This window comes from Tursiops truncatus, chromosome 9, assembly GCF_011762595.2.
Source record: "Tursiops truncatus isolate mTurTru1 chromosome 9, mTurTru1.mat.Y, whole genome shotgun sequence".
NCBI lineage: Eukaryota > Metazoa > Chordata > Mammalia > Artiodactyla > Delphinidae > Tursiops > Tursiops truncatus.
The window spans coordinates 18,374,781-18,397,415 of NC_047042.1; the positions used below are offsets into that span (position 1 = coordinate 18,374,781).

The window sequence follows — 22,635 nt, forward strand, 5'->3', positions numbered from 1 at the left end:
GGGAGTCTCTTAGCCATTACCACGATTACCTTTTTCTCTAATCCTCCTGAAGATTCACTTCTCAGTGCTTGCTTCCACCCTGAGGTTTTCCTAAGTACACCAAACACGCAGGGTATCCCTGCTCAGAGAGAAGCCATGAGGATCAGTTAGCTCACAGAAGCCAGCACAGCGCCCAGGTCATAGTACCTCCTCAATGCGTGCTTACTAGGAGGGTGAGTGCTGAAAGAAATCTGCTCTCAACCTCTGGGAATTACAAAACATACATATTAGCCTTACTAAGCAAGGGATTTAAAGATTCTCATGCATACAATAGAATCATTGGATCATTAGGCTTTGAAAATACAATAACTCACTGAAATTAATGAATTGTCTGGAGGTCAGTAGTTCTCAAATTTTACTACCTAAGTGTGTCCTAGTAACTAAAAAATTCCCAAAGGACCACAATCGGTAGATCTGGGCAGAATGCAGGCTACAGCGTTTTAAACCAATCCCCCAGGTGCTTCTGATGCAACGTTTTAGGGCAGCCTCAAGGCCTCCATCGAGAAACCCTAGGGGTTACTTAAAAATGTGATGCGCGCTGATGTTCTTTTACTCTTAGGTTTCCTTCTTTGTTCAATGGATGAAAGAGTAATAGGACTGAAATCACCTTCAGTCATAGATTGGGCTGGGAAAATCTCTGCCCAAGCAAGTTCTGGGATTGTACAAGCACGAGCATGCTTAAAGGATTTGCCACAATGCTCTAGAGTTATTTGGACATCCTCTATGCCTGGAAAACATCCAGAAGGGCTATTCTTTCGATTGTTAAGCTAGGAGCCTATCTGTTTCTCAGTGTGACATTTCAGGAGGGCTGTATTTTCTCTTTCAGGATTAAAGGAAGAAATACTCTGCAATGCCTTATAAATAATTCAAAATCCAAGAAGGCTTAATGTGAACCACAACACTATGACCTGCAATCACACTCCAAGTCCAAGAAGAATGTGTCTAGATCACCAATAAATGTATATTACTAGGAAATAAATGCTAGGCCCATCAGTCTGCAGGGGAGAAGTGACTGTGTATTTCTGTGATTTTTCTGAGGAATTAAACTTCCCCAGAGTCTGGACTCTACCTTTAACACCTCCAGTTGAGGTCACCAGTCTGTTCTACCACGACATGGTGCTATGTGGCTTCACTCTCCCTTCCCCACTAATCTGTTGTTGTAAATGTTGCCTTGAAAGGGTCTTAAGATTCAATTATTAATCAGAACTAATTTAACAGACTGTTGACGCCAGGAATGAAAGTTTTTCAATTTGCAAAGCTGGGATTAGCTGATCAAGGAGAATGGTATGATTTCACAGGATAAACATTAAGCTTCCCACGCCGGCCTAAAGAGCTTACTGGGATTCGCAGGAGGGCAGAGAAAGGTGTGTTTGGGTGGATACATTACTGGTCCATGGAGAGTAATTATGAGGGATTTGCAAACCATAGGAGGCCTCAGTTTAGACAAAATTTTCTTAACCAGGAAGGGTCACAATGCTATACTGTCTTTTAAAAATCTCATTTAAAAGGCAGCCCCACAAATTTTACTTTGACAAATGGTGCTCCAGAAATATTTTCTGCACTGAAATCTGCTTTATTTCCTTTTTTCATACTAAAGTGATGAGAATTTACAACCTTCTTAATTATCTTTGGAGGCACCAGACTTCAGACAGGAGGCTGATAAATGACCTAAATCATTTGCAATATACTGGAAATACAGACAATCTGTGTTGAGTGTGAGAAGCTATGTTCTTGAAGACGTTTTCTCATAAATTAATGAACTGACCTCACCCAGGAACTCTCACACTGCCCTGTGCGTATCTGAGGTCACCTAGAAATGTGATGGGTGCTCATCTAAATGCAAGAATCTTTTATCTTTTTTTCATTCAAGACTCTCTCTTTTATTTTCTTTTTCATTCTTAGGTTTCCTCCTTTTTTTCTCCTGTAGATGAATGGATACTAAGGTTGAAATTACCTTTAGTCATAAATTGGTACCTTTTCCCCCCACAGGATTAGAATTTCCTCTGTAACACTGTGTAAGATTGAACTTGATCACCTCCAAGTCAGCAAGGATTATGAGCTGCACCATTTGCAGGCTCAGTGTTAAAGGAAAATCTTTCACAAAGCAGGCTTTTCCCTTCTTTCATGTGGTCTCTCTCTCTAGCCTTGTCATAATGCTTGTTTGTTTTCATTCTTTTTTCTTTTTTCTTACTGTAGTAACATACACATAACATAAAACTCGCCACTTAGGCTTTTTTACATTTACACATTACATGTACATCTTAAGCGTACAGTTCAGTGGTATTAAATACACTCCCATTGTTGTGCAGCTACCACCAGTTATGGTGTTTCTTATTTCCTATTTAATGTCATTCTAAGTAAATAAAAATTTAAATGGTTAGCATGAATTTACCATGCATTTTTACATCATGCAATGCCAGTTTTAAGTGCAAATGTTAAGAGCATTTAACTCGTTTGTGCAATCATTGAAATCACACAAATGTATTTTGCCCCCGGAGGATGCCTTGAGCTGGCCAGCAAAAACAAACACAGACAGATTCAGGAAGACTGGGAAGAAGAGAGTGTCCCCCAGGCACAGAGTGGGCTCGAAAGAGTGGCTGGGGGTGCGCCTCTGGCTCAGGGATACTTCAGAGCCTCACAGGCGCCCAGGAGCCCTGCCCTGTGTGCCCTCTCAGGTCTGACGGCTGTTGGTATTCCCCCTTCCACCGGCTGATGGACCGACACATTGTTCCCTGGCTTGGGGCAGGTCTTGGGGGATCTCCCCTTCCCATGAGGAGATATATGGGTGGTATCCCCAGCCCACGGCAGATGGGTGACCCCAGGTACTGCAACCTCTGTACTAGGTAAATGGATCAGGGGTGGGCAAGAGGTTCTTCCCTCCTTGAGTTGCGACCTCCTACCTGCTGCCCACCAGACACGTTGCAGACCTGCTAGTCCTGGGTGGGAAGGCCACTGCTGTGCCCGGCCCCAAGATGCCGCAGGACAGGTGCACCCAGTCATGACCTTCCCCACCTGCACCCGGGCCCTTCCTGGAGCACAAGGAGGGGAGGATGAGCAGGGCCCAGGTTCCAGGGCGCAGACAACTGGGCTGAGAACCCATCCCCAGGGAGCTGGGGACAGGGCGGGGTAGGGAAGGAAAAGGGGGAGGGGGAGCAGCAGGATGCAGGGCACCAAGACCAGTCTCCAAGCCTCCCCACCCACTACATGCTCCAACGTGTCATCGCCCCATCAGACGTCACTGACAAAACACAGTTTCAAGACCGGGGCTGCAGAGCATTAACCCCCAAGCATGGGGCCCTTCTGAGCTTGGGACCCTGTGGACTACACTGGTCGTGCACTCATGGTGCCCTGGGTGCAGGAACAAATAACAAGGAAGGGAGAGGAAAATCAGTGCCACCCACCAGCAAGGCCGGCCCCGCCCATTCCCAACTCCCAAAGGGAGTCCTTCCTGACCTAGGAACATCCCTGGGAAGAGGGGATTTATGCTCTGGACAAAAGCCATCTCCTCCCTTCACTACTGCCCTATTTTCAACATTGCCCTATTTTCTTCCTCCTCTTCTCTTTCCTGCTGACTCAGGAATTTAAGCCTGATGCTTTGACCCGACCCCCAGTGCTGTGGACAGTGTGGGCTGCACTTCTTCCAGACACAGAGTTTAAAATTCGACACTGTGGCTTCTTTTTGGATTTTCCTTTGCTGCTCTTCCCTTCCTTGCGTCTCCCGCTGTCTGAGCGAGGGGAGATGTGAGATCTGTCTTTTAATTATGCTTTCCAGTAAATGAAGGTGACATTCCCTGCCCGGCAGGATGCCTGTAGCCTCTGCAGTTGGCGCTGGTGAGGCTCTTGGAGTTCACGGGGTGGGGTGGGGGCTGCTTTTCAGGACTGTGGGAGGCCCGGCGAGATGAGAGGAGAGGGGAGGAAAAGCTGGAGAAATTCACAGAAGCAGAGGAAAACATGGGAAAGGGAGCGTGGGAAAATGGGTGAGGGGCAGAAGATGGAAGGAAGGCGGCAACGAACAAAGGGAGGAAGGGAGGAAAGAAGGGAGCCAGCATTTTGCCTGCTCTACCCACATGATTTTAAAGACTAGAGTCTTGACCTGGTAAAGCTGCTGCCCCCAAGCAGACAATACCCGTGCACACAGGCGCCTGGATGAGGACTGAGAATCCTAGGGCGACAAGGAGCGCTAGCACCATGTCTGCTCTGCTCCCATCAGATCCTTGAAAAACGTGACTCTGCTTACGTGTCTTCCCAGAGCACAGCCCAACGAATTAGTGCCCCATGAAGGTGCAGTGCTCCGGAGAGAACTGAGAGAGGTGTTCAAATGGGAATGTTACATGGGACAGAAGAAGAAAGAGGGCAAATCCCCGCTGGAGCTCCCAGTAGGGCCCAGAGCTGTGTTGAGAAGAGCTGGGACTTTTCATTCACAAGAATCTTCACAAAAAGTGAACTCTATTTTTCCAGGGTGATCAATGCAGAGGCTGTATAAGCCAAGTGTACTCATAACCTCAAGTCTTGAAAACCCCTTCCTCCTAGCAGTATTACAATAAACCAATGTCTTGGGTCTTGTTGAGAAAGTACCACTAAATCTCGAATTGTTCGAGAAGGGAGAATAAAGGGCAACTTTCTATCTGATGGACACACAGCCCAAAGATGACACACAGCTTCTCAGTCGAGCCTGACATACCACCCAGAGATCCAGACTCAAAGAAGCTACAGGTCTCCTGCTCTTTCTGTTCTCTCAGGAATTATTATCTCTTTCCAGAGGAAGATTTCACTTTTGGATTGTGATATGGGCTCTACTGAGGTTTTCCTCACAGCAGCAGCAAAACCTCATTTGCCGAGGGAAAATATGACCTGCTTCAAAGACCTGGAGCATCTGATATGTTTACTGACGTCTCTCTCGTGACCAGTGAGATATAAGAACAATATTTATTGCTAATTCAAGAGAGGAAGCAAAACTGTTGTGGTGAAGATGGCCCTGTTCTTTTTTTTTTTGCGGTACGCGGGCCTCTCACTGTTGCGGCCTCTCCCGTTGCGGAGCACAGGCTCCGGATGCGCAGGCTCAGCGGCCATGGCCCACGGGCCCAGCCGCTCCGCGGCATGTGGGATCTTCCTGGAACCGGGGCACGAACCCGTGTCCCCTGCATAGGCAGGCGGACTCTCAACCACTGCGCCACCAGGGAAGCCCGGCCCTGTTCTTTTAAAAAAAGACTTTTTCAAAACAGTGGTCTGTGGATCTCTTGCATCAGAATTACATGGAATGATGATTTAAGAATCAGATTTCTGCATCCTCACTGCAGAACTACTAAATCTCTGTGGGTAAGGGGTCAGCACCCACATTTAAATAAGCTAAGAGTCTGTCATCACGTATATACTGACATCTCTGAATTATGCTTGGAGCAGGGGCCTCAAACTAGGGCGAGCCTCACCGTTGCCTGGAAGCCTGAGAAACACAGGTGGCTGGGCCCCACGTGCAGAATTTCTGATTCAGTAGGTCTGGGGCGGGGCCTGAGCATCTGCGTTTCTAACAAGTTCCTGGGTGATGCTGAGGCTGCTGGTCTGGGGACCACACCTTGAAAACCACTGGGTTAGAACAATGAAAACAACCCAGCCTTGCGTCCGTCAGGTGTACCCTACTTAACTGTTCTCGGGAAGCCCCGATGATCAGAGTGTGGGTGGTGGTGGCAGTGGTGGGCTGGTGTTCTGTCCCTCCAGGAGGTGAACGTCTGGGGAAGCAGTGCAGAGCCACCTGGCCTTCAAGCCAGGCCAGTCTACACAGGACTCCTGGGGGCAAATGTGGGTTGGTACGCGTGCATCTGTCAGATAACCAGGCTTCTGGTGGCTGGCTCTTCAGACTCGAGGGAGCTCAGTTTGGTTTCAGGTAACAATGGGGTTACAGGTATATCTTAGGATAAGTCAGGAAGGATCCAGCAGATCCCAGAACTAAGCTGGTATAACAGGAGGTAGAGTCCTCCTCACCATGGCTAACTGGCCAGCTGGGCATGTTCCCATGGCGACAGACCACTAGGCCTCCAGGCTGATATTTCGGGGGCCTCAGGCCTCTGATACACCCTTTCCTCCATCTAGAAAGTATTTCAGGCTGAGGCCTCCTCAGACCACCTAGGACATGCTTGGCTGTGTTTTGGGGCAGCCCACAGTGTCTGACTTCCTCCCCTCCTGCCTCAGATGCCTGTAGTGACCAGTATGGCCACTAGAGGTCTCAGCAGGACAATTATTACCCTAGGAAGGGGCCAGGCAGGACCTGGGAGAAGCCGGAAAAGCGCGTCTTCCCACGACCCCAGGGATCTCCGGCAAAGGGAAAAGTAAGGTGAGGGGCTCATGACCTCTGCCTGCCTGTCCAGCATCCTCAGCATGACAACTGCTCTTGTGTGGCTGCCCAAGGATGTCATTTTCCTCTTCATACGGCACAACAGTCACCATGGGAGAAGGAATGGTAACACCAGGGCAATGATGGTTGCCAAGAAGGGGCCTTAATTTCCAACAGCTGCTCCCTCCCAATGACATGGTCGGTTGGCATTGTTCAATTTTATGTTAAGTGCCACGCAAATGCAGCTTTAAGAGTCCTCTAGCACAATCCCTCCAGCCAGATTTGCTGCTGCCTGCAAAGCCCTTATTCCACCAAAATCCTGAAGCTGAGATTCTGTCCCAGTAATATTTTCCAAGGTCGCAGCTCTTTGCAGCTCTCCATTTTGTCCAGCAGCGTTAGAACCTAAGACACACACAGGGAGCTTATCCACCTCTGTATTCATTCCCCCTCCCTGTCCTGCTCTTCCCACCAGATCCAGGGGAGATGGCTGCAGACCTGATGGGCTATCTTGGAAAAAGGTGCATGTTAAGCCAAACTTGATCTGTGGACAACAAAAGGGGCCAAAGGTTAAATCAGTGATGATTCTTTGCTTTATAAAAAAGATTGATTATGAACATGCCATGGATTTACCATGGAAAAAGAAAGCTCTGTTAAAATGACATTGCACCTTTGGTTAATCTCTGTATTTCTATAATTTTACGTAAACAAGGAGTGTATCTCAAAACTCTGCTGCAAACTAGCACGTGTGGGTCTCTACTCTTGCCTTAATTGGCTTTCAAATTATTCTCGGACTGCCTCACTGACTTCCCTGGCCCTGTTAGCTCAGGGAGCAATGCATCGAAAGGAGAAAATGTGACTTAGCTCACCTACTGAGTCTCCCTAAGCTCCAGAGCTCTAATCAGTGGTGTCTTGGAAAGAAGAGAAGTGGGTATCAGCCAGATAACCTCAGACTGCAGAAATCAGCTTATCTGAGATGATCACACCTGGAGTTGGCCATGTCCACCTCCGTGTGGCAGGTCCGTGTAAGGGGGGCAGGCTACTTGTCTCTCACCTGCACCTTTCCGTCCTGCCCTTGTCCTTCCTCAGTTAATAACAGAGACTCACAGAGCTCTTGCTCCTGTAGGCTGTCCCCATTTACACAGCCTGACTAACTTTTTCCATAATCCCATGGTTAGAAATGAATACTGCTGGGAGGAAGCTGCATGAAAACAGCCCGAGGTTAGGAGCAAACTGAGCGTCATGTACTTTTTGAAATTAGCTGTTGTCAAAGTCGTTTTACAGATGAGGAGCCCAAGGTCCAGAAGGGCAGAGTAACTTTCCCAAGTTCATGCAGATATGTAGTGGCAGAGCCAGGAATGGGAACCGGGGTCCCTTCTTGGGAGGGAGACTCCTTCACTTTCATTCACTTCCTGGTTGTGTACATGGTTCTCTCCCAGACAAAAATGTGCTGGGGCAGCACAACGGTAAGATGCTTTGATGGAAAGAGAACTGAGTTATAATCCAGGCTCTGCCCCATTTGGGCAAGTTACTTTCCCCCTGGAGGCCTCAGTCATCTGTGAAGTAAGGGGTTTGGAGTGAAGAATCCATCTCTAAGGACCCGTAAGCTCCAGCATCCTGTGTATGTCTAAACGACGGGCTCGAGTCCCAACACTGCAGGGGACTAAGTGCTCCGTCACATCTCATGAGAGAGCCCCTGCACTTTTAAATTCTTGTCATCTCTGACAACTAACTTGGAAAGTTTCCTCCTCACTCCCTTTTGACACGCACTGGAAACTTCTGGGAGACTGAGGACAAGAGGAAGTTCCAACCCTGAAATCACGGTCAGGTGGGGAAAGCTGTACAGTAAGACAGGATACTTTTTGTCAGGCACAAATTCCTCCTCCCCAGTTTGTTACTCTGTAACTCTAGTTTATCACATATTGAATGAGTATGTGTGTGTGTGTGTGTGTGTGTGTGTGTGTGTGTGTGTGTGTACAATGAAGGGTCAATATAACCCATATTTGGCTTAGGAACCATTATCCTTTCTCATTGATAATCACAGGTTTGGTCAATATATGTATATGTGTCCATCATATACACAGGTACAGAGAAAACAATAAACAAATGAGAAGATGACCACTTTTCTCCATGGTTCATTTTAGCCCTGTTGCATGGTATTTATTCTCACAGAGCATTCACTCTGCAAAGGCTCACAGAGCAATAATCCGTTTAGGCTGGTGGTCCCAGAAGAACACTGCACAGCAAAGATGCAAAGGGTGCCACAGCCTGCATGAGGGGCCGACAGAACGTGGACACTAGCCCAGAATCCTAAAATCTGACAATATGAGGGCTCACTATCAGAGAACAATAACAAAACGCATTCCCCGGGTGTCCCCAGCTCCTTCCCGGGGAGGTGGCAGGCAGACAGCGGCAAGTTCTCTAGGGATTGTGGGAGAGAGAAATACAAGTACAAAATCAGGAACAAAGACATAAGCTCTACGGCTTAAGAGCGACGGTTCATGCGGCCCCAGGGGCAAGCGGCGAAAGCGGGAATCAGAACAGCGGAGGAAACATGCGGGGATGGTAGGCGGAAGCGCACAAAACACAGTCGGGCCCAGCGGAGCCATGCTCACACTTACATGGCGTGGTCTCACACTACCTTAGTGTGCTTTAAGCATTTCCATCATCTGAGAGTTTAGGAGGGAAAAACAGAATAGTTAAAGGTACAATAAATTAAGAGCTTGCACTTTATCTTTAAAGGTTAATAATAACGGTGTCATTCCTGGCCATCCGATTCCTAGTGTGAGGAGCAATACGTGTGACAATTCATAGTGGTGAGAAGCACAGTTCTGAGAGCCAGACCCTGGTTTCATATCTTGGTTCTGCCACTTGTAGCTGTGTGACTCTGTGTAAGTGTCTTACCTTTCTATGCCTCAGTTTCCTCATCCGTAAAATGGGTCTAATAGTACCACTTACCTCATAAGACTGTGGTGAGGGTTTAATAAATTAATACATGTAAAATACCTGAACAGTCCTATTCAAGACTAAGTATCATCTAAGTATTGGTTCTCACTGTTGTTATTTTGATCTTTAGCTTCCTCAGGCAATACCACCCAGAGTAGATGATCAAAAGTTTACAGAAAGCTAAGGACTTGGTGAGAAATTTAGATGCTCAATAAGAAAAACAACTGAAGAAATCAAACATTCAGGAGAAAAACAGACAAAGTTAGAAACGCACGGGTTGAGCAATACTTTCTGTGTTGTTGTAATTCTTTGAGGGTGTCATTTCAAATTCCAAAGCAACTCAGAGTAGCTTTTTAAGAAAGATAAATAAAAATCAACGGCACACACACAGATCGATTAGAACCCTGAGGCCTGGGTTCGTGTTGGACAATTCCAGGCTGTGTACACATCATCAGGTGTTAACCTTTGGACTGATGGCATCTAACATGTTCTAACTTGCTTCTGCCCAGTGCCTCACACAGTAAGCGAATTGCTAAAAGGTGCCAGCGCAAGGATTCTGGGTCATGAGTACCAAGTCATACAGAAGTACAGACGCCTCTGTTCTTTCCCAAAACCATTCTGTCAGCTTTGACTTCACTTGGCAGGATACGGTGGTCAAGGAAAATATGACCTTAACCTGAAAGGAACCTGCAAGTAAAGTGCTCTGAGGATAACCTGGGCTGAGTCTGCCTTTGCTGATTACACTCTGAGTCCCTGGGTGGCCAGAACCAGTGCCCTGCTAGTGCTTTACTTGCCCCCAGAGTGAATCCTCTCCCCCACTTCCATCTCCTACTGGTGCATCTGCACACGGAGACAGGTCTTATTTAAAAACATGTGGCAGATGGCCAAGAGGCACATGAAAAGATGCTCAACATCGCTAATTATTGGAGAAATGCAAATCAAAACTACCATGAGGTATCACCTCACACCGGTCAGAATGGCCATCATTAAAAAGTCTACAAACAATAAACGCTGGAGAGGGTGTGGAGAAAAGGGAACCCTCTTGCACTGTTGGTGGGAGTGTAAATTGATACAACCACTATGGAGAACAGTATGGAGGTGCCTTAAAAAACTAAAAATAGAACTACCATATGACCCAGCAATCCCACTACTGGGCATATACCCTGAGAAAAACATAATTCAAAAAGAGTCATGTACCACAATGTTCATAGCAGCGCTGTTTATAATAGCCAAGACATGGAAGCAACCTAAATGTTCACTGACAGATGAATGGATAAAGAAGATGTGGCACATATACACAATGGAATATTATTCAGCCATAAAAAAGAACCAAAAAATGCCATTTGCAGCAACATGGAGGGACCTGGAGATTATCATACTAAGTGAAGTAAGTCAGACAGAGAAAGACAAATATCTTATGATATCGCTTATATGCAGAATCTAAAAAAAATGATACAAATGAACTTATTTACAAAACAGAAATAGACTCACAGATTTAGAGAAAGAACTTACAGTTACCAGTGGGGAAGGGTGGCGGGGAGGGAGAGACTGGGAGTTTGGGATTGACATGTACACACTGCTATATTTAAAAGAGCTAACCAACAAGGACTTACTGTATAGCACAGGGAACTCTACTCAATATTCTGTAATAACCTAAATGGGAAAAGAACTTGAAAAAGAATAGATACATGTATATGTATAACTGAATCACTTTGCTGTGTACCTGAAACTAACACAATATTCTTTTTTTTTTAAACATCTTTATTGGAGTATAATTGCTTTACAATGGTGTGTTTTCTGCTTTATAAAAAAGTGAATCAGCTATACGTATACATACATCCCCATATCTCCTCCCTCTTGTGTCTCCCTCCCACCCTCCCTATCCACCCCTCTAGGTGGTCACAAAGCACCGAGCTGATCTCCCTGTGCTATGTGGCTGCTTCCCACTAGCTATCTATTTTACATTTGGTAGTCCATATAAGTCCATGCCACTCTCTCACTTCGTCCCAGCTTACCCTTCCCCCTCCCCATGTCCTTAAGTCCATGCTCTACGTCTGCGTCTTTATCCCTGTCCTGCCCCTAGGCTCTTCAGAACCTCTTTTTTTTTTTTTTTTTTAAGATTCCATATGTATGTGTTAGCATACGGTATTTGTTTTTCTCTTTCTGACTTACTTCACTCTGTATGACAGACTCTAGGTCCACCCACCTCACTACAAATAACTTAATTTCATTTCTTTTTATGGCTAATATTCCATTGTATATATGTGCCACATCTTCTTTATCCATTCATCTGTCGATGGACACCTAGGTTGCTTCCGTGTCCTGGCTATTGTAAATAGAGCTGCAATGAACATTGGGGTACATGACTCTTTTTGAATTATGGTTTTCTCAGGGTATATGCCCGGTAGTGGGATTGCTGGGTCGTATGGTAGTTCTATTTTTAGTTTTTTAAGGAACCTCCATACTGTTCTCCATTGTGGCTGTATCAATTTACATTCCCACCAGTAGTATAACACAACATTCTTAATCAACTATACTGCAATATGAAATAAAAATTAAAATAAATAAAAACATGTGGCATTCCATGAAACCCAGATTAATGACCCAGGGATACCTCATTCCTTCCCCTCTGACACCTTGCATCTCCTGCTTCCCATTTCGCCCTCTCCTGACTTCTCTAGTCTGGTTGTTACCTGACTATGTCACTTCTTATTCATCACTGGTCTGAGAAAGTTTCCAGGGTGGAAGCTGTAGGACTCCTCTGTCACTCTGAGTTCCCTCACACCCTTCCTCACTTCCTCAGAGGACTGTGTTGGCCCTCACTGGGATGTGAGCATTCGGATGAAGCAATGGGATCCTTTAAAGTTGGAATGTTGGGTGCTAAAAGCATCATTTCGAATAAAAAATGAAAAGCAACACTGGAAGTCTTCAGCTGGTCAAACACAGAAGGGAAGAATGACAAGGAAGATGCCAGGGTCTGTTAGGAAGCCTGGCTTAGCCAACTTTTGCCAGAAAGGGTGAGTCATAGGCTGCCTGGGCAGGAAGCACGCTCACCCCTGGAGCACAGACCCCATGATGGTTCTCAGCTTCCACAGAAGTGCATTCTCCCACCAAGCTGTGTGTGTGTGTGTGTGTGTGTGTGTGTGTGTGTGTGTGTGTGTGTGTGTGTGTGTGTGTGTGTGTGTGTGTGTGTGTGCGCGCGCGCGCGTCCCCGACCACAGACTGCTGTGCTCTGACAAGGCCTCTGCTTTGAGCAGAGTTTTAACCTGGCTGATATTCTTTTGTGTACATGTAACTCCAGCTGCCAGTTGGGCTGTGGGCTCCTAAAGGCTGGGCCTGGGTCCTTCTTTCTCGGGCAGCCTCTCACCCTGTCAAGCACAGTAGCAGCAGGCTGTCTACTGCAGGAGCAGGTTAAGGCTGCTGGTGACTGCAGCTTCATTTGTCTGGCAGGGATGCTGGTGTTTTAAAGACACACTCTCAGATCTTTCCCAGTCGCAGGTACTGCCTCAAGGACGTAGACTACAGTGCCTGGGCTCTGGAACACAGAGAGACACCTTGATCTGTCCAACACCTCTTTGAATGGCTGTTATTTACGTCAACAGAATGTTGCTCTGGCAAAATTACAAACGGGAGAAAGAGGCAGAGGATATTTAGAAAAGCAAAGGGGTTTCCAACCAGAAAAAGTAGGTCTAATGATTTAATATTTGCACCAGTGGAGACATTTAAACAGAATTATTAAGCAATTAGCCAAATTCTAACTAGAATGGGAACTACAAGATGATTTCAGAGGGAACCATTTCAAGTTAAGTCATTCTCTTGCCTTGGAGGGCTTTCATTCCATGCTGACCAGAAGGTCATTATTTTAACAGAAGAGACAGAGGCAGTCACATTTTTCTTGCTGATGGGACAAGCAATGCCACATATCCTGGGGGATCAGTGATCCTATCAGGCCACAGGACCGCATCTGGAGAGCTGGGGCCCTTGCTGCAGTGAAGACAGATGTGGTATCATCATCCTGCACAGGGTGAATATTAGTAAACAGTTCAATGGCAGTAGCTTCTAAGTTCTCCTCTAGGCCCCAGGACCCAATACTCTCCCAAGGCAGGACAGACATTTCTAGGTGTAAGCTGTCAGGCTAAGTTTCAGTGGGCAGCTCATGCAGGAAAAAGGCCAAAAGAATGGGTTCTATTGCTAGATGAGGGGCTGATGCCCGAGTAATCTTAGAGTATTTTGATGCTCTATGCTGTGTCTTGGCTACAGAGGTCTCAAGGCAAACCTCTTCTGGGTCCCTCTGAACCCTAAGAATTATCCCACAGACTACAGGTATGATATTCCAACCACTGCTGAGGCAATGGGGCATACTCTATGTGCACCCTTCCATAAATGTGGGAGAGGACTCCTTAGAGAAAAGGAATAGCATTACTTCTACCAAAAGGCAGCAGTGGCTTGGTGGTTCCGTGCACATGCATGGCCAGCACACTTTTCTCTTTGCTACAGACACAGACAGGCCTTGTACCATCACTGCTCATACGGGACACCTTTGAATGTGCAGAGACCTCACGACATATGTGTCACTCTCAGAGTGGAATATCAACCAACAGGCTGAGAGTCCACTCATTATGTAATTTTATTTATGATCCTCAAAACATAAAAACAGACATAGCTTTTATGTTCCCATTTGATTTACTCACACTTGAGTGAACAGCTGTCTCATTCATTGGAAACTTTATAGAAACCAGCCCAAATGTCCCTCTGAGATTTCTTTTGTATCTGGGTGATTTGCACTGAATCCTGGGAGTCTGGGTTCTATAGTTTAATTTCCCACTTCCTAGGTGGTAGCAGATAATAGATGGAACGCTGAGCTTTACTCAGTGAGTAAAGCTGAGTGTTGACTGATTTTTTTTTCCTTCAAATGCATCACCTCCTGACCCTTCGGTGCTCCGTGGTGGAGGGTAACAAACAAAAGAACAGAAACGAAAGAGAGTCCTAGTGAAAACTACTTTCAATTGAGAGGCCTTTCAGAGAAGACATAGGAGATGGCGCTGCAATTTACTGTTATAGTCAAAGAAATCTAGGCTGGATGTGACCTTGGTAATTCATTATCCAGTCCCTTGCTTCATTTTACAGATGAGGAAACAAAAGCTCAGAGAGGACAAGTGACAGCCAGTTGGAGAGTCAGGGTTAGAGGGAGACCGCCTGACTTGTGGTCCAGGACCACCCCACCTATCACACCACTTCCCATTTGCAATAGAAGGGCACAGTTTTCTAAGCAAGGACCTCCATTAGGGAATATAATAGGAACAGTATGCCCAACCTGCCCTCTGAGTTTGGAAAGGTCTAATCTTTTCATGAGCAAGCTAAAGGCAAAGTTGGAAAACTGCTTCAACTCCTCCAACAAGATACAAATCAAGGGGTGTGTGTGGTCTGCCTCTAGGTCACTGATCTCCAAATCTGAAGAAACTATGGACCCCTTTAAAGGAAATTAATCCTCTAAGACCTATGGTAAATTTTCTTAACCAGCATTTGAGAAACATTTACTTAAGACAGCTGAAGTCTCATTCTTTGAACATGATTTTCAATTGAGAAGTCTCACTGAAGAAAAGACAAGTTTTCTGTTTATAATCGGTAAAAATGAAAGAACAAAACCTAAATGTCCTTACTAAGCCCAAAGAACCCCATCTCCCCGCAAGCATATGTGCCTGAAATCTGATTTGAGAAGTACTGTCCTAGCTCAGAATTCATGACTGCTCTTGTCTGGCTCATGAATGAACTTCTTCAGTTTACATGCCTCCCATCTTCGCTCCTTTGGTAGCTACTTCTTTTGTACCGAACGGATTTTTTAGTTCACATTTTTGCAATGGGGCCTGTGTGTCCTGTATTCCTGTTGCCTCGTCACCCTCTCTCTTTCTGAATCTGGGGTCACTTTGTGATTTACCTAATATTTGCTTTAGATGAAAATTCAGCACAATCCTGCTTTTGTGGAACGGTGTTTGTAATGAAAATGCTAGTTTTCTAAGGTGAAGGTGATTCAGGTTTCGAATCTGACATCTAGGTAGCATCAGTCCCCATCTGGATTTCAGCAATGAAGTTCCATCGGTTAAAATGCACCTTAAACACCTCAGCTGGACTTGTACGGTAGTTAACTTCCTTGTTTTACAATCTTACCAATTTACCATTGCCATCCTGTCCTCCCTCTGGGGTGACAGGTGGCTAAAAACACATTTAGATTTTCCTCTGAGGGGGGATTTCTCTCTCCTTGACAGTCTCTCTCTGCTCTGTGTCTCACAGACAACTAGGAATTTGCCATGGAGTTCCCCTTGGGAATGCCTCTTTCCTGCCTCTCTCCATTCATTTATCCTGGGTCAGAATTTTCTTTTTTGTTAAGAATTCATTCCCCAGTGGAAATGTAAGCATGGCAGAGTTTCTTCGAGTCTCTTACAGCATTGTTGTTGTTTTCTGCTTTGGATTTTATGGAAAGCGATTAAAAAAATGAGACGGGTCCTAGTTCTATATTATTTTGGCTAAAAAAAAAATGGAAGCATGTTCTCTATACTGTACTGTACTTGTACATTCCAATACGGCAGCCTCTAGACACACGTGGCTATTTAAATTTGAGTTAATTAAAATAAAATACAGTTAAAAATTTAGTTCCTGGTCTTCCCTGGTGGCGCAGTGGTTGAGAGTCTGCCTGCCGATGCAGGGGACACGGGTTCGTGCCCCGGTCCGGGAAGATCCTACATGCCGCGGAGCGGCTGGGCCCGTGAGCTATGGCTGCTGAGCCTGCGTGTCCGGAGCCTGTGCTCCACAACGGGAGAGGCCACAACAGTGAGAGAGGCCTGCGTACCGCAAAAAAAAAAAAAAAAAAAAAAAAAAATTTAGCTCCTCAGTCTCACTAGCTACATTTCAAATGCTCAGAAGCCACATGTATCTAGGACACTGTATTGGATAGAGCAGACAGAGAGCATTTCCATCATTGTTCTGTGAGACAGTGCTGCTCTACATTTATTATGCTCTAATAAAACTTTAATGTAAGCCGTGTACTATGCTATAGAAGTCTAATTCTGAAAAAGATACAATGAAACATAAACATGTAAGTATGTAAGTCATCTTCAGTCAAAACCCACCTGTAAAGTGCTAAGGATAATTATTTAATATATTTAATAAGCAATACAGGGACTTTCCTGGTGGCTCAGTGGTTAAGAGTCCGCCTGCCAATGCAGGGGACACGGGTTCAAGCCCTGGTCCAGGAAGATCCCACATGCCGCGGAGCAACCAAGCCCGTGCGCCACAACTACTGAGCCTGAGCTTAGAGCCTGTGAGCCACAACACTGAAGGCCATGAGCCTAAAGCCTGTGCTCTGCAATGAGAGAAACCACCGCAATGAGAAGCCACCACACCACAATGAAGAGTAGCCCCCGTATGCTGCAACTAGAGAAAGCCCGAGCGCAGCAATGAAGACCCAACGCAGCCAAAAATAAATACATAAATAAATAAGTTTATTAAAGAAAAATAAGCAATACAGGTAGAAGTCTGGGCGTCTTTATGTTCAAGTCAGCCACATAAAGCCTCATCATTTAATTGAGATTCTAAGAAGATCAGCCTTTATTTAAATGAAAAGATAGAACTGACTTTCTCTAAATGGAGGTAGGTGTCTGGAGTTGTAGACCGTGGAAGTGTATGGGGAAATGTATCAGAAACACCTGGAAACTTGCATCAACTTAGACAATTCCTCCTCTACCCAGATAGGATGAGGATTTGTTGGGGCAGGAGATGTGCTGCATGTGGAACTTCTGTAGTGTGAAAAAGCTCATCGGGTGGTTCTCATGTGTCTTCTTACTCCATCCCTCTAGATGGGAACCACTGCTCCCAAGAATGGCTAAACTGGTTGAGGAGACTTGCCTAATTACAGAATATCAAGGACAATTTATGTAAGTCAAGTACATAAGTCTTTATATGGGTTATATTAGTCAGAGTTCTCTAGAAAAGCAGAACCAATGGGAGATAGATACACAGATGGTGAAACTGATGGTAAGAATTGGTTCATGTAATTATGGAGTCTGAGGAGTCCTGCAGTCAGCTATCTGCAGGCTGGAGAACCAGGAAACCCAGTGGTGTAATTCAGTCCAAGTTCAAATGCCTGAGAACCAGGGGAGCCGATGGTGTAAGTCCCAGTCTAAGTCTGAAGGCTGAGAATCAGGAGTGCTGATGGCACTTCTGAGGGGCAGGAGGAGACGATGTTCCACCTCAAGCAAGAGAGCAAATTCACCCTTCCTCCAACTTTGTGTTCTATTCAGACCCTCAACAGATTGAATGATGCCCACTCACACTGGTGAGCGTAATCTTTTTTACTCAGTCTACTCTGTTCTGGAAATACCCTCACAGACACACCCAGAAATGATGTCTTACCAGCTATCTGGGCATCTCTTAGCCCAGTGAAGTTGATCATAAAATTAATGATCACATAGTTTAAGTTCTGGCTACAGGGGATAGTCTAATGGGCAATTCTGCATAAAAGTCTAAATAGAGTAAAGCCTTCTGGTTAGCAAGGTTACATTGCTTCTCCAAAGCAAAGCAGTATAAGTAAAGTCTGAAAGCAAGTTAGCAGAGCATTAAACATTTATTCATTCAAGAATCACTTATTGGGCTTCCCTGGTGGTGCAGTGGTTGAGAGTCCGCCTGCCGATGCAGGGGACACGGGTTCGTGCCCGGTCCGGGAAGATCCCACACGCCGTAGAGCGGCTGGGCCCGTGAGCCATGGCCACTGAGCCTGCGCGTCCGGAGCCTGTGCTCCGCAACGGGAGAGGTCACAACAGTGAGAGGCCCGTGTACCGCAAAAAAAAAAAAAAAATCACTTATTGAGCATCTAATAATATCTGTCAAACACCTTGATATGTACTGTGAATACGATAAAATAAGTAAGGGATGATTCTGGAGTGTGGTAGCTGAATTTCTGCATGGGCTTTGGAGTCAGCCTGGGTTTGTATCTGGTACATTCTAGCTGTGCTCTCAGGCAAATTACTGAACTTTTCCAAGGTTCAGTTTGTTATTAAATTGGAGATAATGCTAGCACTTATGCCATGAGGTTATTATCAAAATTGAATAATATAAGATGCATAGTAAACATTCAGTAAAATTTAGTGACTACAGATTATTAAAGAGCATATAGAGGGCAGAGTCAACATGGCAGACTAGGATGACACAGGATTTGCGTCTCTGCACAACTGGGGCACCTACCAGGCACCCGTGGGGGACCACAGACACCTGAGGGAATGGGAGGAATCCCCAGTGACTGGGTAGGACGTGGGGTGGAGTGAGCGGGGAGGAGAAGTGGAGGCGGGACAGGACCCGCGCCCCTGAGGGGCAGCTGGGGGAGGAGGAGGGATCCCACACCAGAAGGGGGATGGGGGGGACAATGGGAGGGCAAAGGATCAAAAGGCAGCATGGCCAGCATTTCCCCTGCCCACCTGGGCCCCCCAGGAGCCTGCTGAGATCCTGGGCCTGATCCTCTGCCCACCAGGGCCCCCTCCAGCAGCGAGGGTCCTGAGGGAGTGGGAGGGAGGGAAGGGGGAGCAAAAGTAAAGGCCAGACCTCTGGGGAACTGCACCCCTGAGGGGCGGCTGGGGGAGGGGAGGAGTTCCTACACCCAGCAGGACCCACCCACAACGGGGGAGACCCTGCGGGGGGCGGGTGCGGAGGAACAGAAGGCAATGCAGCCAGTGCTGAATCTAAACTGCTATACTAACAGAGAACCTCAGACCCCAGGAACTATTAATAAGAGTGAGGCCTCCCAGAGGTTCTCATCTCAGCACCAAGACCTGGCTCTACCCAACTGCCTGCAAACTCCAGTGCTGGACACCTCAGGCCAAACAACCAGTAAGACAGGAATACAGCCCCACCCATCAAAAAAAAAAAAAAAAAAAGAAATGACAAAAAAAAAAATGTTACAACGAAGGAGCAAGGTAAAACCCTACAAGACCAAATAAATGAAGATAAAATAGGCAAACTACCTGAAAAAGAATTCAGAGTAATGATAGTAAAGATGATCTAAAATCTCAGAAATAGAATGGAGAAAATACAAGAAACGTTTAACAAGGATCTATAAGAACTAAAGAGCAAACAGACAGTGATGAACAACACAATAACTGAAATTAAAAATACCCTGGAAGGAATCAATGGCAGAATAACTGAGGGAGAGGAAGAGGAAAGTGAGCTGGAAGATAAAATGGTGGAAATAACTGCAGGGAGCAGAATAAAGAAAAAAGAATGAAAAGAACTGAGGACAGTCTCAGAGACCTCTGGGACAACATTAAACGCAACAACATTCGAATTATAGGGGTTCCAGAAAGAGGAGAGAGAGAGAGAGAAAGGACCCGAGAAAATATTGGAAGAGATTATAGTTGAAAACTTCCCTAACATGGGAAAGGAAAGAGCCACCCAAGTCCAGGAAGCGCAGAGAGTCCCAGGCAGCATAAACCCAAGGAGAAACATGCTGAGACACATAGTAATCAAACTGATAAAAATTAAAGACAAAGAAAAATTATTAAAAGCAACAAGGGAAAAATGACAAATAACATACAAGGGAACTCCCATAAGGTTAACAGCTGATTTCTCAGCAGAAACTCTACAAGCCACAAGGGAGCAGCACAATATATTTAAAGTGATGAAAGGAAAGAAACTACAACCAAGATTACTCTACCCAGCAAGTATCTCATTCAGATTCGACGGAGAAATCAAAAGCTTTACAGACAAGCAAAAGCTAAGAGAATTCAGCACCACCAAACCAGCTCTACAACAAAGAAATCAAAAGCTTTACAGACAAGCAAAAGCTAAGAGAATTCAGCACCACCAAACCAGCTCTACAACAAATGCTAAAGGAACTTCTCTAAGCGGGAAACACAAGAGAAGAAAAAGACCCCCCAAAACAAATCCAAATCAATTCAGAAAATGGTAATAGGAACATATATATCGATAATCACCTTGAATGTAAATGGATTAAATGCTCCAACCAAAAGACACAGACTGGCTGAATGGATATAAAAACAAGACCCTTCCATATGCTGTCTACAAGAAACCCACTTCAGACCTAGGGACACATACAGACTGAAAGTGAGGGGATGGAAAAAGATATTCCATGCAAATGGAAATCACAAGAAAGCTGGAGTAGCAATACACGTATCAGATAAAATAGACTTTAAAATAAAGACTATTACAAGGGATCAAGGGATTGATCCAAGAAGAAAACATAACAATTGTAAATATTTATGCACCCAACATAGGAGCACCTCAATACATAAGGCAAATGCTAAGAGCCATAAAAGGAGAAATCGACAGTAACACATTAGTGGGGGACTTTAACATCCCACTTACACCAATAGACAGATCATGCAGACAGAAAATAAATAAGGAAACACAAGCTTCAAATGACACAACAGACCAGATAGACTTAATTGATATTTTTAGGACATTCCACCTGAAAGTGGAAGAATACACTTTCTTCTCAAGTGCACATGGAACATTCTCCAGAATGGATCACATCTTGGGTCACAAATCAAGCCTTGGAAAATTTAAGAAAACTGAAGTCATATCAAGCATCTTTTCCGACCACAATGTTATGAGATAAGAAATCAATTACAGGAAAAAACCTGTCAAAAACACAAATACATGGAGGCGAAACAGTGCACTGCTAAAGAACCAAGAGATCACTGAAGAAATCAAGAAGAAATAAAAAAAATACCTAGAAACAAATGACAACGAAAACACGATGATCCAAAACATATGGGATGCAGCAAAAGCAGTTCTAAGAGGGAAGTTCACAGCAATTAAAGCTCACCTCAAGAAACAAGAAAAATCTCAAGTAAACAATCTAACCGTACACCTAAAGCAACTAGAAAAAGAAGAACAAAAAACCCCCAAAGTTAGTAGAAGGAAAGACATCATAAAGATCAGAGGAGAGATAAATGAAATAGAAATGAAGAAAACAATAGCAAAGATCAATAAAACTAAAAGTTGGTTCTTTGAGAAGATAAACATAATTGATAACCCTTTAGCCAGGCTCATCAAGAAAAACAGGGGAGAGGACTCAAATCAATAAAATTAGAAATAAAAAGGGAGAGATTATAACTGATACTGCAGAAATACAAAAGATCATAAGAGACTACTACAAGCAACTTTATGCCAATAAAATGGACAACCTGGAAGAAATGGACAAATTCCTGGAAAGGTACAACTTTCCAAGATTGAACCAGGAAGAATTAGAAAATATAAACAGACCTATCACAGGTAATGAAATTGAAACTGTAATTAAAAATCTTCCAACAGACAAAGGTCCAGGACCAGATGGCTTCACAGGCAAATTCTATCAAACATTCAGAGAAGAATTAATATGTATCCTTCTCAAACTCTTCCAAAAAATTGCAAAGGGAGGAACACTCCCAAACTTCTTCTACAAGGCCACCATCACCCTGATACCAAAACCAGACAAAAATATCACAGAAAAGAGAATTATAGAGCAATATCACTGATGAACATAGACAAAAAAAAATCCACAACAAAATACTAGCAAACAGAATCCAACAACACAATAAAAAGATCATACACCATGATCAAATGGGATTTATCCCAGGGATGCAAGGATTCTTCAATATATGCAAAACAATCAATGTGACACACCATATTAACAAATTAAAGAATAAAAACCATACGATCACCTCAATAGATGCAGAAAAAGCTTTTGACAAAATTCAACACCAATTTTTGATAAAAACTCTCCAGAAAGTGGGTACGGAGGGAACCTACCTCAACATAATAAAAACCACATATGACAAACCCACAGCAAACATCATTCTCAATGGTGAAAAACTGAAAGCATTTCCTCTAAGATCAAGGACAAGGATGTCCACTCTTGTCACCATTATTTGACATAGTATTGGAAGTCCTAGCTAGCCACAGCAATCAGAGAAGAGAAAGAGATAAAAGGAATGCAAATTGGAAAAGAAGAAGTAAAACTGTCACTGTTTACAGATGACATGATACTATACATAGAAAATCCTAAAGCTGTCACCAGAAAAATACTAGAACTAATCAATGAATTCGGTAAGGTTGCAGGATACAAAATTAATGCACAGAAATCTCTTGCATTCCTATACACTAACAACGAAAGATCAGAAAGAGGAATTAAGGAAACAATTCCATTTACTATCGCAACAAAAAGAATAAAATACCTAGGAATAAACCTTCCTAAGGAGGCAAAAGACCTATACTCAGGAAACTATAAAACACTGATGAAAGAAATCAAAGATGACACGAACAGATGGAGAGATATACCATGC

At 44.6% G+C, this 22,635-nt stretch overlaps 1 protein-coding gene across 2 annotated transcripts in view; it reads right to left on the reverse strand.

Annotated features, from left to right (window-relative positions):
* The window catches only part of LHFPL3 (LHFPL tetraspan subfamily member 3), a 537,058-nt gene that overhangs the window by 39,078 nt on the left and 475,345 nt on the right, over nt 1-22,635 (reverse strand). Inside the window, exon 3 of one of the 2 annotated variants that reach the window (XM_073810188.1) lies at nt 8,983-9,030. The exons of the other annotated variant lie outside the window; for it this stretch is intronic. Coding sequence (XP_073666289.1) covers nt 9,014-9,030 — 17 coding nt within the window. The 3' untranslated portion in view covers nt 8,983-9,013. The remainder of the gene's footprint in view (nt 1-8,982; nt 9,031-22,635) is intronic. 2 annotated transcript variants of the gene reach the window in all.